At 45.0% G+C, this 15,795-nt stretch overlaps 1 protein-coding gene across 1 annotated transcript in view; it reads right to left on the reverse strand.

Annotated features, from left to right (window-relative positions):
- Positions 1–15,795, reverse strand: part of DRC1 (dynein regulatory complex subunit 1) — a 310,180-nt gene that overhangs the window by 242,740 nt on the left and 51,645 nt on the right. Inside the window, exon 4 of the mRNA XM_029596255.1 lies at positions 3,704–3,887. Coding sequence (XP_029452115.1) covers positions 3,704–3,887 — 184 coding nt within the window. The remainder of the gene's footprint in view (positions 1–3,703; positions 3,888–15,795) is intronic.

Raw genomic sequence — 15,795 nt, forward strand, 5'->3', positions numbered from 1 at the left:
GCCTGTAAGGTGTCCAAGTCTGCTCCAATGAAGGATAAGGTTTGAGATGGGACTAAGCAAGATTTCTCGTAATTGACAAGAAACCCTAAGGAAAGGAGTGTTTGAATTGTCAATTTTAGGGAGGATTGAGCAATCTGTTGGGTGGAGGCCCTGATTAGCCAATCGTCCAGGTAGGGGTAGACGTGGACACCTTCCTTCCTGAGGAATGCTGCTACCACGACAAGGCATTTGGTAAAGACCCGTGGTGCAGATGTCAGGCCGAAAGGTAGTACTCGATATTGGTAATGGTTTCGGCCCACCAGAAAACGCAGGTACTTGCGATGGGATTGTGTAATCGCAATGTGGGTATAAGCGTCTTTGAGGTCTAGAGAGCATAGCCAATCTCCTCTTTGCAGCAGAGGGAGAAGCGAGCCCAGGGTTACCATCTTGAACTTTTCTTTTTGAAGGTACTTGTTGAAGGCTCGGAGGTCTAAGATGGGACGAAGCCCCCCTGATTTCTTTGGTATCAGGAAGTACCTGGAGTAGAATCCCCTTCCTTGCTGAGAGGGAGGGACGGGTTCTATAGCGTTTGATTGCAGAAGAAAGGATACTTCTTGTTGTAACAGAGCCAAGTGATTGGTGAGACTCCATGCTTGTAGAGGCGGGGAGTCTGCGGGAAGAGTAGTGAAGTTGAGGTGGTAACCCTGTGCAATGATCGCTAGTACCCACTGATCTGAGGTGATCTGAAGCCAGTGGTCTAGAAAGTGACACAACCGACCTCCCACGGGGATGGCTGGAAGAGGGGTTTGGCAACTGCTCTCTACAAGGAAGTCAAAGGCCCGCCGTAGGCCCAGGTGGCGGGGCTACTGTAGGCCTTTGCTTCCGAGGCTGGCGTGGCTGAGCTCTTTGGGAAGACCGTGCCGGTCGAGGCTTAGCCGATGGAGGGTAATACCGTCGTGGCCTAAAGAAAGACTTTTTAGAGTCTTTCTTAGATGATTGTTTGGAGGTCATATCCGAAGGAGCGGAGGAGAGTTGTTTTAGCGTCTCATGGTGATCTTTCAATTCAGCTACTATCTGCTGAATTTGCTCTCCAAACAAGTTGTCACCTAGGCAGGGGTAAATCAGATAGCCTGTCCTGGACCTCTGGGCGAAGGTCTGATGATTTTAGCCAAGCCCAACGTCTCGCTGAGATGGCTGTGGCTGAAACTTTTGTGGAAGCATCGAAGATGTCATATGCGGTTCTAATTTCATGCTTCCCGGCCTCAAACCCTTTGTTAAGGAGGGCTTGAAGCTGTGGTTGGTATTGTTCAGGCAAGGTATCCGCATATTCTTGCATCTGTTTTAGGATGGCTCTGTTATATTGAGTCATATAAAGCTGATACGAAGCTATGCGTGAAATCAACATAGCTCCGTGATACACCTTCCTTCCCACACTATCTAGGAATTTGTTGTCCTTAGTAGGCGGAGTTGAAGAGTGTGGCTTTAGACGCTTAGCTTTCTTTTGAGCTGACTCAACGACGACAGAGCGATGATCCAATTGAGGCTTTTGAAACCCTGGTGCTGACTGGACAAGATATGTGGAGTCAGCTTTCTTATTGACTGGGGAGACAGATGAAGGAGATTCCCAGTTCTTCTTTAGAAGGTCTAGAAACACCTGATGAATAGGGATGGAAGCGATGATTTTGGGAGCATCCAGAAATTGGAGCAGTTCCATCATCTGGTGCCTATCATCTTGTTCAGATTGTAGCTGAAAAGGGACTAACTCTGACATCTCCTTCACAAAATTGATGAAAGAGAGATCCTCAGGAGGAGATCGCTTTCTGCTCTCTGCAGGAGACGGTGGTGAAGGTAAATCTGTGTCAGAAGAGGAATCATCACCCCAGGTGTCATAGGGATCATGAGGGGCTTGAATTCCCGAAGGTCCTGGCTGAGGGTCCGAGACATTAAGAGGAACCACCGAGGGCATCGAGTATAACCTCGATGGTATCGGTGCTGAAGGCGGAGCTGGAAATGGCATCGAGGGCATCGGTACTGGTCTCGATGGAATCGGTGCCGGCCTTGGAAGTCTCGGTGGAGCCGAAGGAGATATCGATGGCGAGGGATGAGAAGGCACCGATGGAACCACCCCCGAAGGGGGAATTAGGAACGGTGTTTCTCCCCTCGATGACAAGCCTGTCGGAGATGGCGGTGTTGTCTGTGCTACTGAAATCACCGGTGGAAGGGTCGTTATTAGCGCTTCCATACGGTGTAGCAGCGGTGCCAGTGCTTCTACCAGTGGCTCGGTGGTCGGTTCCCTCCTCGGTGCCGGAGTCGGTGCCGGAGTCGGTGCCGGTTGGAACTTCTGCATCGCTTTTTTGATGGCCTCCTGGACCAGCCGGTCCAGTTCTGCCCGGAGACCAGGGGTAACAAGACCCGGCTCGACGGGAGAGGGAGGCTGAGGCTAAGCCGGAGGGACCACCGTAACCGGTGGGATCACGGCTCCCACACTCCGAGGGGGTGAGGGTTTCCTCGGTGCCTGCGAAAGAGACGTGGACGGTGCCAGGTCTGATCGAGGTTTTTTGGTCGGTGGCTCGGTCGGTACAGAGGTCGATGGTTCTGGATCCTCGACGGGCCGAGACTTGTGCCGTCGATGGCGATGCTTTTCCTTCCGATCCCCTCGCTCATCAGGGGAAGGGACGGGAGTCGACGGCCGGGAAGTCATCGATGGCGCACGGTCACCTGAGGGTTGGCGATGATGATGCAACTTCGACGGTGCCGGTTCCGATGACGTCGATGCTATCGATGGCGTTGGGGTACGAGCATGGAAGAGGAGCCCCATCTTCTCCATCCTGGCTTTGCGACCCTTTGGTGTCATTAAGGCACATTTGGTGCAAGTCAGGACATCATGCTCGCTGCCTAAACACAAAACACAGACCCTGTGGGGGTCTGTGATTGAGATAGTCCGGGTGCAATCAGGGCACCTACGGAACCCCGACGCCATGGCTATGGGCCAAAAATTTAGCCGCGGGATTGGCAACTGCCAACAGGCCTCAAGGGCTAAACTCGACATAAGTCGACCGAAAAACAGCAGAAACTTACCGGAGTTTCGCGGAGTGAAAAATTCGCCGAAGGGAGACCCCTGAGGGGCAAATTTTCTTCAGAATATAAAATTCCGATTTCCTGTCAGGAACGTGGTTAAGAGCTCTTTCACCGCATGGCTACAGCTGCGCGGAAAAAAGAAGACTGAAGGGAGACCCCTGCTGGCTGCAGGGTCAGTGCCGTGCTGGGCATGCCCAGTAGGGGCCAGTCAAAGGTTCTGTTAAACTTTGACAGAAGTTTTCCGTGGTGGGCTCCATCCTCGATGTCACCCATTTGTGAGGACAACCATCCTGCTTGTCCTGTGAGAAAAGTCACTCCCCCAAAGGTGAAAGGACCCTGCTTTACTTTTTTTTTTTTTTTAAACTTTATACAAGACTTGATACAAACTTGATCCATGAGAAAAAGGCAGCAAAATAATCAAGCAAAAGAAGTGAGAAAGAAGGAAAAGGAGGAGAAGCCTGATTCCCCTACTCGCATCTGCTGGAGTCAGAAGATACTGGGCTCCTGCAGAGGGGGTAGTAGGATATATGGATACGCCCCCTCAAAGCTTGTGCTGACTCCATCTGCTGGATTAGGGACATAACCCACTGTCTGGACTGATCCAGGTACGTACAGGGAACAGCAGCTTTATGTACTGAGCGCCTACCTGCTGCAGGTCACTGATGAGTTTGTTCTTCTCTTCAATCAGCTGGGCACACTGCTGCTGCTGTGAGTTCAACAGTTCCCACAGTTCCTGAGGAACCTCCTTGATCTTGGCCGTTACCCACTTCTTAGTGATTTCTTCAAATGTTTCCAGGCTAGTCTTAGCTTCATTTTCCATTTTCTCTACCCTACAAGTAATATCAAATTCTCAGAGTCAGCAAGTTCTGCATCAGTTAGAATGATATGCAGTTTTGGTAGCTGCATTATGACAGGCACCTTTTGGAACCCCTACTCACAGAAATCAAATGTGGATAGAACAGTCTAATCAGCTTTTTGCCTTTTAATTTCAACCTTTGATTAGAGTCTGAAAAGGAGAATGATTCACATTGTACTCTAGTCCTCATGACCCACCAACAGGGCTGGTTTTCAAGGTACTCACAAAATATATTTGCAACTAGGATATTTTGTATCTTTTGGGCTGTATTTATATTTATTAAAATTTGTTAATCGGTTGTTGCCTAAGCAATGTACAAACAATTACAAGCAAAAAAAAAAAAAATCCAAAATAAATAGAAAATCAATTGCTGGTGCCTGTTTGCAAAATATTTTGGTCCAATCTCTTGCCAAGCTAACAAGCATTAGCAGGCTATACACAGGCCAGGTTATATAGACTGCAGTTATGGTTCAGGTGTAAGCCTAGCTAAGAAGCCAGACTTAATGGTGGCTCACAAGGAGCACAGGTGGGGATCACTGTTTCACTAAATGAAAAATCCTCAGCCTCCCACTACAGACTTGAACTCTGGGCACTTTTTTTTTTTATTTCTTATATTCCACCTACATTGGCACAACCATACTAGGCAGATTACAAAATCAACATACACATTTTTAAAACAATCAGCTACCAACCAACTTATAACCAACAAAAACATTTTTTACTAAAATTACAGCATTGAAATAACTTTTCATAGTGCACTTAAAACCTGGAATAAGACTACAAAATTAAAGCAGAAAAAGTCCAATGGAAAAAAAAAATCAGCCTTCAACTTTTTGTAGAAAACCATGTAGTCTCCTAGGTCACAAAGTTCTACTGGCATGGCTTTTCAAAAAATAGGTCCCACAAGGGAGAAAGCCCATTAGCAGATTTCCTAAAGGTGGGTTTCTTTCACAGAAGATTTCTATGGGTTTCTTTCACCGGATTTTTATAATGAGTGAGGAGGCATACACTCAGTAAGTAAATCAGCTAAGGAAGCTGTACCATTATCCTAGAGATCTTTAAAAACCAGCGTTAGTTTAAAATTTGCTCGTTGAGATGCAGAAAACTAAGGTAAATGCTCCAAAAATGGCAAGAAGTGATCCCTGGGGAAATGGCTATTATAAGCCATGCAGCAGCATTCCTGAGTAACTGCAAAATTCTCAGTTGGCATTTGGGGAGTTCAACATAAAGGGAACTGCAGTAATTTTATTTCCATATTTTATAGATCATTTGCCCAGTACTAACTGATCAGAATGGTATAAAACAATAAGGAGAAATTACTACTTACCTGATAATTTCCTTTCCTCTAAGAAAGGCAGGTCAATCCCCATAAGTAGGCTATGCACCTCTATCAGCAGATGGAGATGGAGTAAAAGCTGACGTCACGGATATATAGCTCTGTCCCGACATCCGCCCACCAGTATTCTCTGGAAAAATCAAACTGTGGACAAACTGATTATTCTTGAAAATTATTATAAAGAATCAACCACTCATGCTTCCATTCAGCAGAGAACACTGAGTGCAGATCAAAAAAGTAATGTTCACTAAATTGAGGGATCGGTTAAAACACTTACCAGTCCTCCAATGAATAGCAGGAACAACATCCTGCAATGTCCATGCCTTAACAGCGAACCAAAGGCAAAAATCGGCAGCCAAGGATGGGCCAGAGATTGGCCTGCCTTCCTTAGAGGAAAGGAAATTATCAGATAAGTAGTAATTTCTCCTTCCTCTGCACTCAGGCAGGCCAAGCCCCACAAGTGGGATGTACCAAAGCTACTCCCGAACAGGGCAGGAGGCTGCCTGTGGTCCAGTTAACACAGCACACGCGAAAGCTGCACTCAGCAGAGCCCAATCGTCCAAGCGGAGAATTGGGAAGGTATGCAAGAAAGACCATAAGAATATAAGAAATGCCATACTGGGTCAGACCAAGGGTCCATCAAGCCCAGCATCCTGCTTCCAACAGTGGCCAATCCAAGCCATAAGAACCTGGCTGTACCTAAAAACTAAATCTATTTCATATTACAGATGCTAGTAATAGCAGTGGCTATTTTCTAAGTCAACTTAATTAATAGCAGGTAATGGACTTCTCCTCCAAGAATGTATCCAATCCTTTTTTAAACACAACTATACTAACTGCACTAACCACATCCTCTGGCAACAAGTTCCAGAGTTTAATTGTGTGTTGAGTGAAGAAGAACTTTCTCCGATTAGTTTTAAATGTGCCACATGCTAACTTCATAGAGTGCCCCCTAGTCTTTCTATTATCTGAAAGACTAAATAACCAATTCACATCTACTCCAATCTAGACCTCTATCGTATCCCCCCTCAGCCGTCTCTACTCCAAGCTGAAAAGTCCTAACCTCTTTAGTCTTTCCTCATAGGGGAGCTGTTCCATTCCCTTTATCATTTTGGTCGCCCTTCTCTGTACCTTCTCCATCGCAATTATATCTTTTTTGAGTTGTGGCGACTAGAATTGTACACAGTATTCAAGGTGGGGTCTCACCATGGAGCGATACAGGGGCATTATGACATTTTCCGTTTTATTCACCATTCCCTTCCTAATAATTCCCAACATTCTGTTTGCTTTTTTGACTGCCGCAGCACACTGAACCGACGATTTCAATGTGTTATCCACTATGATGCCTAGATCTCTTTCTTGGGTTGTAGCACCTAATATGGAACCTAACATTGTGTAACTAAAGCATGGGTTATTTTTCTCTATATGCATCACCTTGCACTTATCCACATTAAATTTCATCTGCCATTTGGATGCCCAATTTTCCAGTCTCACAAGGTCTTCCTGCAATTTATCACAATCTGCTTGTGATTTAACTACTCTGAACAATTTTTTATCATCTGCAAATTTGATTACCTCACTCGTCGTATTTCTTTCCAGATCATTTATAAATATATTGAAAAGTAAGGGTCCCAATACAGATCCCTGAGGCACTCCACTGCCCACTCCCTTCCACTGAGAAAATTGTCCATTTAATCCTAATCTCTGTTTCCTGTCTTTTAGCCACATCGCTGCCCGGGAAAACGTTTAGACCACATCGCTGCCCGGGAAAACTTGACTACAGATAATAATCAAGGATTGGTCCACAATAGCGCTTGAGCCCTAGTGAAATGCACCTTAAGTCGCTTAGAGAAAGGAAGCTCGGCAACCACACAGGCAGCCATGATGACATCCTTTTGCCAACATGCTATAGTTGCTCGTGTTGCCAATTCTCCTTATTTATCTCCACCATGGAACAGAAACAATAAAACTTCCTGACATCTTTAGTAGCCTCCAAACATCATGTCAGATGCTGCTCGACATCCAAGGCATGCAAGAAACAATAGTCATTCTGCATCACCCCCAAATTCACATAAGCTAAAACTGTCCTCAAGGAAACTAGCTTCAAGGAGAGGTTATGTACTGGTCAAAAGGTAGGACCTACCAAGAATCCAGAAGCAGATAAAGTTTCTAGAATGGCACAAACAGCCACCAGGGAGGACAAAGATTCTTAACTCCCTTCAAGAATCGGGGAACATCCAGAGGGGAAGACCAAGACCCTCCATTGACTTGCACCCCTATAACAGGCAAGAGCTGCCACTTGAAACTTTCAACAATTAATGGAATTTCCACTTTGAGAGGCTGAGAACCTTGCACCTCACAACAGGCCTCAAAAACATTCCAAACGCTAACATAAGCCAGAAACATAGAAAAAACTTTCCAGCCTGGCGAAAGGTGGAGTCACTGCAACAGAATAACCAAGCTTCAATAACCAAATGACAAAATCGACCCGGATCATCATGTAACATGAATCCTTGTGCAATAAACTCAGCCAGGCTGCCTGCTTGAGAGGACTGCCAACCAATAGCCTCCACAGATTGGCATACCACCGCCTCTGGGCCAAGCCGGAGCCACCAGAAACACATGTTTAGGTCTGTCTTGTGATCCTTTGCGCAACCCTGCCTGATAGTGGCCATGACGGGAAAGGATATAGCTCCCCGCCCCTTCTGGAATGAGAGCATCGATATGCAGAGCTTTGGATCCCACCTGCAACTGAAGGATCTTGAAACCTCACTTTAGCTAAAGTTGCCAGCAAATCCAGAAGGGTGAACCCAGTATAAGTGGAAAGGCCTTGGCCAACAACTTCCACTCTCCTGGGACCAAGATCTGACCGCTGAGAAAGATGGCCCTTACATTATTGTTTCTGGCAATGTAAAAGACGGATATGTCCAGAAGATGATGTTCTGCCCAAACCATGAGCGCATCCATTTGCTCTGACACCCGAGGACAGCAAAATTGCTTACCTTGTAATAGGTGTTATCCCAGGACAGCAGGATGTAGTCCTCACATGTGGGTGACATCACTGGACGGAGTCCTATCACAGAAAACTTTCTGTCAAAGTTTCTAGAAACTTTTGATTGGCATACTGAGCCCACTGAGCATGCCCAGCATGCCATGATCCCTCGAGCCACAGGGGTCTCCCTTCAGTCTCATGTATAGCAATAAGCGTGAGCAAAAATAAAATAATAAAACGTATTGGACCCACTTCCGCGGGGTGGTGGGTGGGTTTCGTGAGGACCACATCCTGCAGTCCTGGGATAACACCTATTACAAGGTAAGCAATTTTGCTTTATCCCAGGACAAGCAGGATGATAGTCCTCACATATGGGTGATTAGCAAGCTACAGGCTGAGTCATTCTTATATTGGACCAACAACTAACAACTTGTGCAACGGCACAACAACTGGTGTACTGTTGGAAAAAATGAGGCAGCCTGAAATCACTGCAGTTTGGATGCGGAGGAGTTGGGATTATGCTGGAAACAAGTTTTTTAATCAAAAAAACAAGAAGCAGGCCACCTCGCAAAACAGTCAACAATCAGAACACAAAGAGAGGGAAAAGGATCACAGTCCAATCACAAAGACATAAAAAGTTTTTTTTTAATCGCAAAGGACAATATCATAAAAATCGCTCTCAAATTTTAATCTGCAGCCTCCCGCCGCACAATGGGCCGCAAGCTGTATTCAGCCTTCAGAGCAATATGATGTATTCAATCATTTATTGTCATTTTGCCAAAAACATTACTTTAAATTTTTATTCCCAAAAAAATATTTTTAATGAACATGTTACTTAAACTACCAAAAAAGGTTTTTCCAACGATTCTCATGAAAAATATCAAAGTTCCCACATTTAAACTACCCAAAAATTTGTAAAATTCCCACTAAAAGAATGTTGAAGAAAGAATACTTAGCCCGATCAGTGAGATATTTAAGCCAAGCCAAAAAAGGCTTGGCTTAAATGTCTCACTGTACGTAAATGTACTGTACTTAAATGTAATTCATAACTTTCCCGACATGATTCATGTTTCAACTGATGTCTCAGTCTTCCTCAGGGGATTCGTTATGTGATTTCCTAAAGGCAAATATTCTTCAAACCCGGACGGCAAAAACAGTCTCCTCCAAACATTCAAAATATGGCGCCACCGCGATTTTTATGATATTGTCATTTGCGATTTTAAAAAAACTTTTTATGTCTTTGTGATTGGACTGTGATCCTTTTCCCTCTCTTTGTGTTCTGATTGTTAACACGTTTTTTAAGACAGATTGTCCATAGGCTGAATCTTGTCTTCCTTCTTTGTCCAAACAGTAATGAGCTGCAAAGGTGTGAAGAGAACTCCATGTTGCAGGTTTACATATGTCAGCTATTGGTACTGAACGATAGTGTGCTACTGAGGTTGACATTGCTCTTACTGAGTGCGCCCTCACTCGCCCTTGGAGAGGAAGGCCTGCTTTTTCATAGCAAAACTGTATACAATCTGCAAGCCAGTTGGAGAGAGTTTGTTTGCCCACTGCTCTACCTGGTTTGTTTTTGTCAAAAGAAACAGAGTTGAGTGGAGTCTAAGTAATATGCAAGTGCACATTTACAGTCCAAGGTGTGCAAAGCCCTCTCACCTTGGTAAGAGTGAGGTCTTGGGAAGAATGTAGGCAAGACTATTGATTGATTCAAGTGGAATTTCGTAACCACCATGGGAAGGAATTTAGGGTGAGTACGGAGTACCACTCAGTCATGTAAGAATTTTGTATAGGGCGAGTATGTGACAAGTGCTTGTAACTCACTAACCCTTCTAGCTGAGGAAATGGCTATTAGGAATATAGACTTCCATGTAAGAAATTTAATATCACAGGAATCCATGGGTTCAAAGGGAGAACACATGAGTCCTGTTAGTACCACATTAAGGTCCCATTCTGTGACTGGTGGCCGTAGCAGGAGTTTAAGGTGAATTAAATCTCTCAAAAATCTACTGACAAGGGATTGCGCTGATATTGGTGCATCTCCTATTGTATGATGGTAAGCTGAGATAGCACTCAGGTGTACCCTTACTGATGAAGTCTGAAGGCCAGAGTCTGAAAGATGCCAGAGATAGTCTAATAAAGATGATGTGGGGCAGGAAAAGGGGTCAATACCTTTTTGAGCACACATGGTGAATCTTTTCCACTTAGACCGATAGGTTTTTCTGGTGGAAGGTTTACGTAAAGCTACAAGCACTTGAGAGACATTAGATTTATTTATTTATTTAACAGCTTTTAATATACCGGTGTTCGTAGCGCACATCACGCCGGTTTACAGTAAAACTTGGGAAAGGAGGAAAAATTACATTAAAACAGGGAGCGGGTGATGGAGCAGGTGAGAAAGAGGGGCGGGAGAGGGGGGGATAGACAGAGGAGGAAGGTATAGCAGCTTAGAAGATAGAGGGTTACAATTAATTAGATGAAAGATTGAATGGTTGCAGGACTAAGCTTTCAACATCCAAGCTGTTAGAGATAGGGATTGAAGGTTGGGATGGCGCAACCTGCCCTGATCCTGAGTTATGAGAGTGGGTGATGTGCCCAGTCGAATCGGGTTTCTGATCGAGAGGTCGAGAAGTATCGGAAACCATACTTGTCGAGGCCAATACAGGGCTATGAGTATTATTGACCCTTTGTCTTGTTGGAGCTTCACTAGAGTTTTGGTTATTAGCGGTATCAGGGGATATGCGTACAGCAGACCTGAATTCCAAGGGCAAAGGCGTCCTTGGCTAACTGGTTTCTCTGTCTGTGCAGGGAGCAGAATTTGTCCACTTTGTGATTCAGTTCGGATGCAAAGAGGTCCACTGTTGGGTGACCCCAACACTGAAATATCCTGGTCATTACTAAGGGATCCAGGGACCACTCATGAGGGTGGAACTGACGACTGAGGCAGTCTGCAACTACGTTGTGGATGCCCGCTAGATAAGTGGCCTGGAGAAATATGGAATGTATGAGGACCCAGTTCCAAATCTGTGCGGATTCTTGACAAAGGAGATACGAGCCCGTACCTCCCTGTTTGTTCAGGTACACATGGCTACCGTGTTGTCTGTCTGTATAAGAACAGTTTTGTGTGAAAGGCAGTCCTTGAACGCATAGCGAGCATAACAATTAGCTCGAAGCTCCAGGAAATTGATTTGAAATGTTGCTTCGGGTTTTGTCCAAGTAGCTTGAGTTTGGAGATTGTCTATTTGTGCTCCCCAACCCAAGGTGGATGCATCTGTAGTTAAAATTACTTGCGGAACTGGTTGTTGGAAGGGCAGAACTTTGCGCAAGCTGCTCATGTTCGTCCACCAGAGAAGAGATGAACGTAACTGGTGGGTTATTTGTATTAGAGACGAAAGAGGTTGAATGGCTTGGATCCATTGAGATCTTAATGTCCATTGTGTTACTCTCATGGCTAATCTGGCCATGGGAGTGACATGAACTGTTGAAGCCATATGGCCCAGCAGAGTTAGAAACTGATAGGCTGTCGCAGGGTCTCTTGTGCGCAGAGATTGCGCTAATGTGGAGAGTGTCTCTTGTCGGTCCTTTGGAAGGAAAGCTGTTGATATTGTTGTGTTCAACTCTGCTCCGATGAACTACAGTAGGCGAGTTGGCGTGAGGTGGGATTTTTGATAATTGATTAGAAATTCCAACGAGTGGAGGTTGATTGTGAGCTTGAGAGAGTTGAGAGCTCCTTGTTCTGACTGGTCTTTTATGAGCCAGTCATCTAGATAAGGGAAGACATGTATCCTTTCCTTGTGTAAGTGCGCTGCTGCTACTGCCAGGCACTTTGTGACTCTGAGTGCAGAAGCAAGCCCAAATGGTAGAACCCAGTATTGAAAATGTTGATGCCCCACTAGGCAGCGCAGAAATTTGCGATGAGGAGGGAATATTGGAATGTGAGCGTCTTGAAGATCCAGAGAACAGAGCCAATCTCCTGTTTTGTAGAAGGGGAAGCATGGTGCCCAAGGAAACCATTCTGAACTTTTCTTTCCGTAGAAATTTGTTGAGATTTCGGAGGTCTAAGATGGGACGTAGGCCTCCTGTTTTCTTTGGAATGAGGAAATAGCGGGAGTAAAATCCTCTGCCCTGCTGAGGTCGGGGAACTGGTTCCATGGCCCTGGCTCTCAGAAGGGTGGCTAATTCTGCTTGTAGAAGAGTGATATGATCTTTGTGTATCCAAAGAGACTTTGGTGGAGAGTCTTTTGGTACTGTTAGAAAATCCAGATGGTAACCTTGTGTTACAATTGATAGTACCCATTGATCTGTTGTAATGTTTGACCAATGGGGATGGAAGAAAGAGACTCGACCCCCCCACTGGTAACTCTGGGATTGGGTTGGTGGAGCTGCTGCTGTCCTTTGGCAGGTTTTCAAAATCTTGATGCTGTGCCTGTCTGAGGAGGGGGCTGAGGCCTGGAAGCTCTCTGTTGTCTAGGGTGAGATCTCTGCACCTGTCTGGATGCTCTACCACGGGGTGCCGGTGGGTAGTACCTATGTGGTCTGTAGTAGGGCTTTCTAGTGTCCTTCCTCACTGTCCAACGTGTGGCAGATGAGGTGTCCTGTGGAATAGCAGAAAGTTGACGCAGAGTTTCAGTGTGCTCTTTTTTTTTTTTTTTTAATTTAAATTTTTATTAAGTTTTCAATACAATCATGACATAACACTGTCATTTACAGAATTGAGTGATTACAACATCATAATCAAAGAAGAAAGTATAGAAAATCAAATTAAACATTTCCCTATAATCACTCAAAGTACAATGAAACTAGAGGATCCAGCACCATATTGAGCAATAGAAAGGAAACTTTAAATCTATATAAGTACTGGTACTAATAACCCCATATCATTTCATACTAGGTTACCTTTAATCATGGGTTGCTACCCCCATCAAATTCTTTGCTTCTAGGAACTTTTTCAGATCTGAGGGTTCATAATAGACAATTTACATCATTTAATTTTACCATGCATTTACTGGGGTACCGGACCACCATCTGTGCCCCCACCTTATCTGCTAGTTGTTTTAAAGCCAGAAATTCCCTTCTCCTATTTTGTGTTAATTTTGTTACATCTGGAAAAATCCAGATCTGTTGATTGTAATATTTCACAGATCTATTCTTCAAAAACAATTTAAGCACCATTTCTCTATCAGATGGAAAAATAAATCTTACTAAAACTGTTCCTCTCTTATGAACAATTTCTTCAGTTGATGTCTCCAATAGATCTGTAACATTCAATATTCCATGTTGTTGGGTTTGCTGTTCGACTTGGTCTTTATCTTTATCTATCCCTCTTCTATCCGGTAGGAAATATATTTTTGCAAGTGGTGGGAATGATTCTTTCGGTATCTTCAGTACTGATCCAAGATATTGCTTGAATTGTTCCTGCACAGAAATTCCTAGTACCTGGGGGAAATTAATTACCCTCAGGTTCAGGTATCTCAAATCATTCTCTATTCTCTCCATTTTATCATGATTTTTCAATTCTCCTTGTACTAACCCAGTTTGTATTTTCTCCATTTTTGAAATCCTCTGATCCAAGTCCCTTATTTGTGTCTTCTGTATGTCATTCTGTTGCTCTATATTCAAAGTTCTTTTATTAACGTCTGTGACCACATTTGTAAGTGTGGTAATAGATTTTTCCAAAACCATTATGGCAGTCCAGAAACTATCTAATGTTATTTTAGCTGGTTTTTCCAATTTGTGGGATGTAGCAAACTCTGACCCCAAGGTTGCAGCTGTTATCACCTTCTTGTGAATGCTGCCTCCTTGACCTTCATCTATTTCCCCTGGCGAAAAAGCTTGCGAATCAGAAGATTCCAAGGTAGATATTCCGGCTAGGGGTGGTGGAGGCGTAACCGGCGCTCCCGGACTTAAAGATATTAGTGAGGCAGGTGATCCTTCCTTCTGCCCAATAGGAGAGATCACAGCGCCTCTTTCATCGGGAGTTATCTCTGGGGCTGGGTTAAAATACTTTTCAATTTTAAGCTGGGAAGAGGTCGCTGGGGAGGATGTGGTTGTAACCTCCCTTAGTTTCCCCTTCCGCTTTGTATGGGGCATTTCAAAACACCACAGGTAAATAAATTCAAGAAACTATAGAAAAGTATTATCCCTGACCAGTAATAAATGAACACTGAATCCGCCGGGAGGTTTCAGGGAGAAACAGAACAAAATAGATATTTCAGTCACTTACATTTAGGTGAGGAGTTCAAGTGTCTTCACATACGATTTTCCCAAACTTCTAGGCAGCGCGCCGGCGTCTGCTGCGCGCCGCAGGGGGGGTTGATTTTATTACCCTTCTTGCCGGCTCCGCCCTGTGACGTCAACCTGGAAGTTCTCAGCCGATCAGACGGGCTCTCCGCCCCGGTCCTCCGTCGGGCAGGCTCTCCTCTTCAACCACCAGGTAATATTCGCGGTGTCTTTTTCTCTCCTTCACCTCGGGTTTGTGCCGCAGGGGGGGTTGATTTTATTACCCTTCTTGCCGGCTCCGCCCTGTGACGTCAACCCGGAAGTTCTCAGCCGATCAGACGGGCTCTCCGCCCCGGTCCTCCGTCGGGCAGGCTCTCCTCCTCAACCACCAGGTAATATTCGCGGTGTCTTTTTCTCTCCTTCACCTCGGGTTTGTGCCGCAGGGGGGGTTGATTTTATTACCCTTCTTGCCGGCTCCGCCCTGTGACGTCAACCCGGAAGTTCTCAGCCGATCAGACGGGCTCTCCGCCCCGGTCCTCCGTCGGGCAGGCTCTCCTCCTCAACCACCAGGTAATATTCGCGGTGTCTTTTTCTCTCCTTCACCTCCTCAGTGTGCTCTTTTAACTGTGCTACTGCGTCTTGAACCCTTGTTCCAAAAAAGTTATCACCAGCACATCGTAGTTCCGCCAGTTTTTCTTGAATTTCAGGCCTGAGGTCTGAAGCCTTGAGCTAGACCCAGCAATGTGCACTGATTCCTGATGCAGCTGCTCTTGAGGAGGTTTCAAAACTGTCGTAGGCAGCACGTACCTCGTGTTTTCCTGCCTCAAGACCCTTGTGAATGATGTCATTTGCTACATCCTGATATTGTTGAGGCAAAGACTCAGCAAGCTGTTACATTTGTTTCCATAGGTTATATTGATACTGCGTCATATACAGTTGATATAACGCTATTCTGAAGTTCAGCATGGAACCTTGGAAAACCTTCCTTCCTAGAGTGTCTAAGAACTTTTGTTCTTTGCCTGGAGGAGTCGATGAGTGGGGCCGTATCCACTTAGACTTTTTCTGGGCGGATTCAACCACCACAGATTGATGTGGGAGTTGGGCCCTCTGATAACCAGGGATGTGTTGTACCAGATAGGTGGTATCCATTCTTTTGTTTACTGGTGGTACTGAACATGGATGTTCCCATAATCTGTGTTGCAAGTCCACCAGGACTTCATGGACAGGGATTGCTAGGACCTCCTTAGGAGAGTCTACAAACTGTAAAACCTCTAAGATCTTTTGTCTGGTATCTTCTTCTGACACTAGTTGAAAAGGAATAATGTCAGTCATCTCCTT

This window comes from Rhinatrema bivittatum, chromosome 3 (genome assembly GCF_901001135.1).
Source record: "Rhinatrema bivittatum chromosome 3, aRhiBiv1.1, whole genome shotgun sequence".
NCBI classification, from domain to species: domain Eukaryota; kingdom Metazoa; phylum Chordata; class Amphibia; order Gymnophiona; family Rhinatrematidae; genus Rhinatrema; species Rhinatrema bivittatum.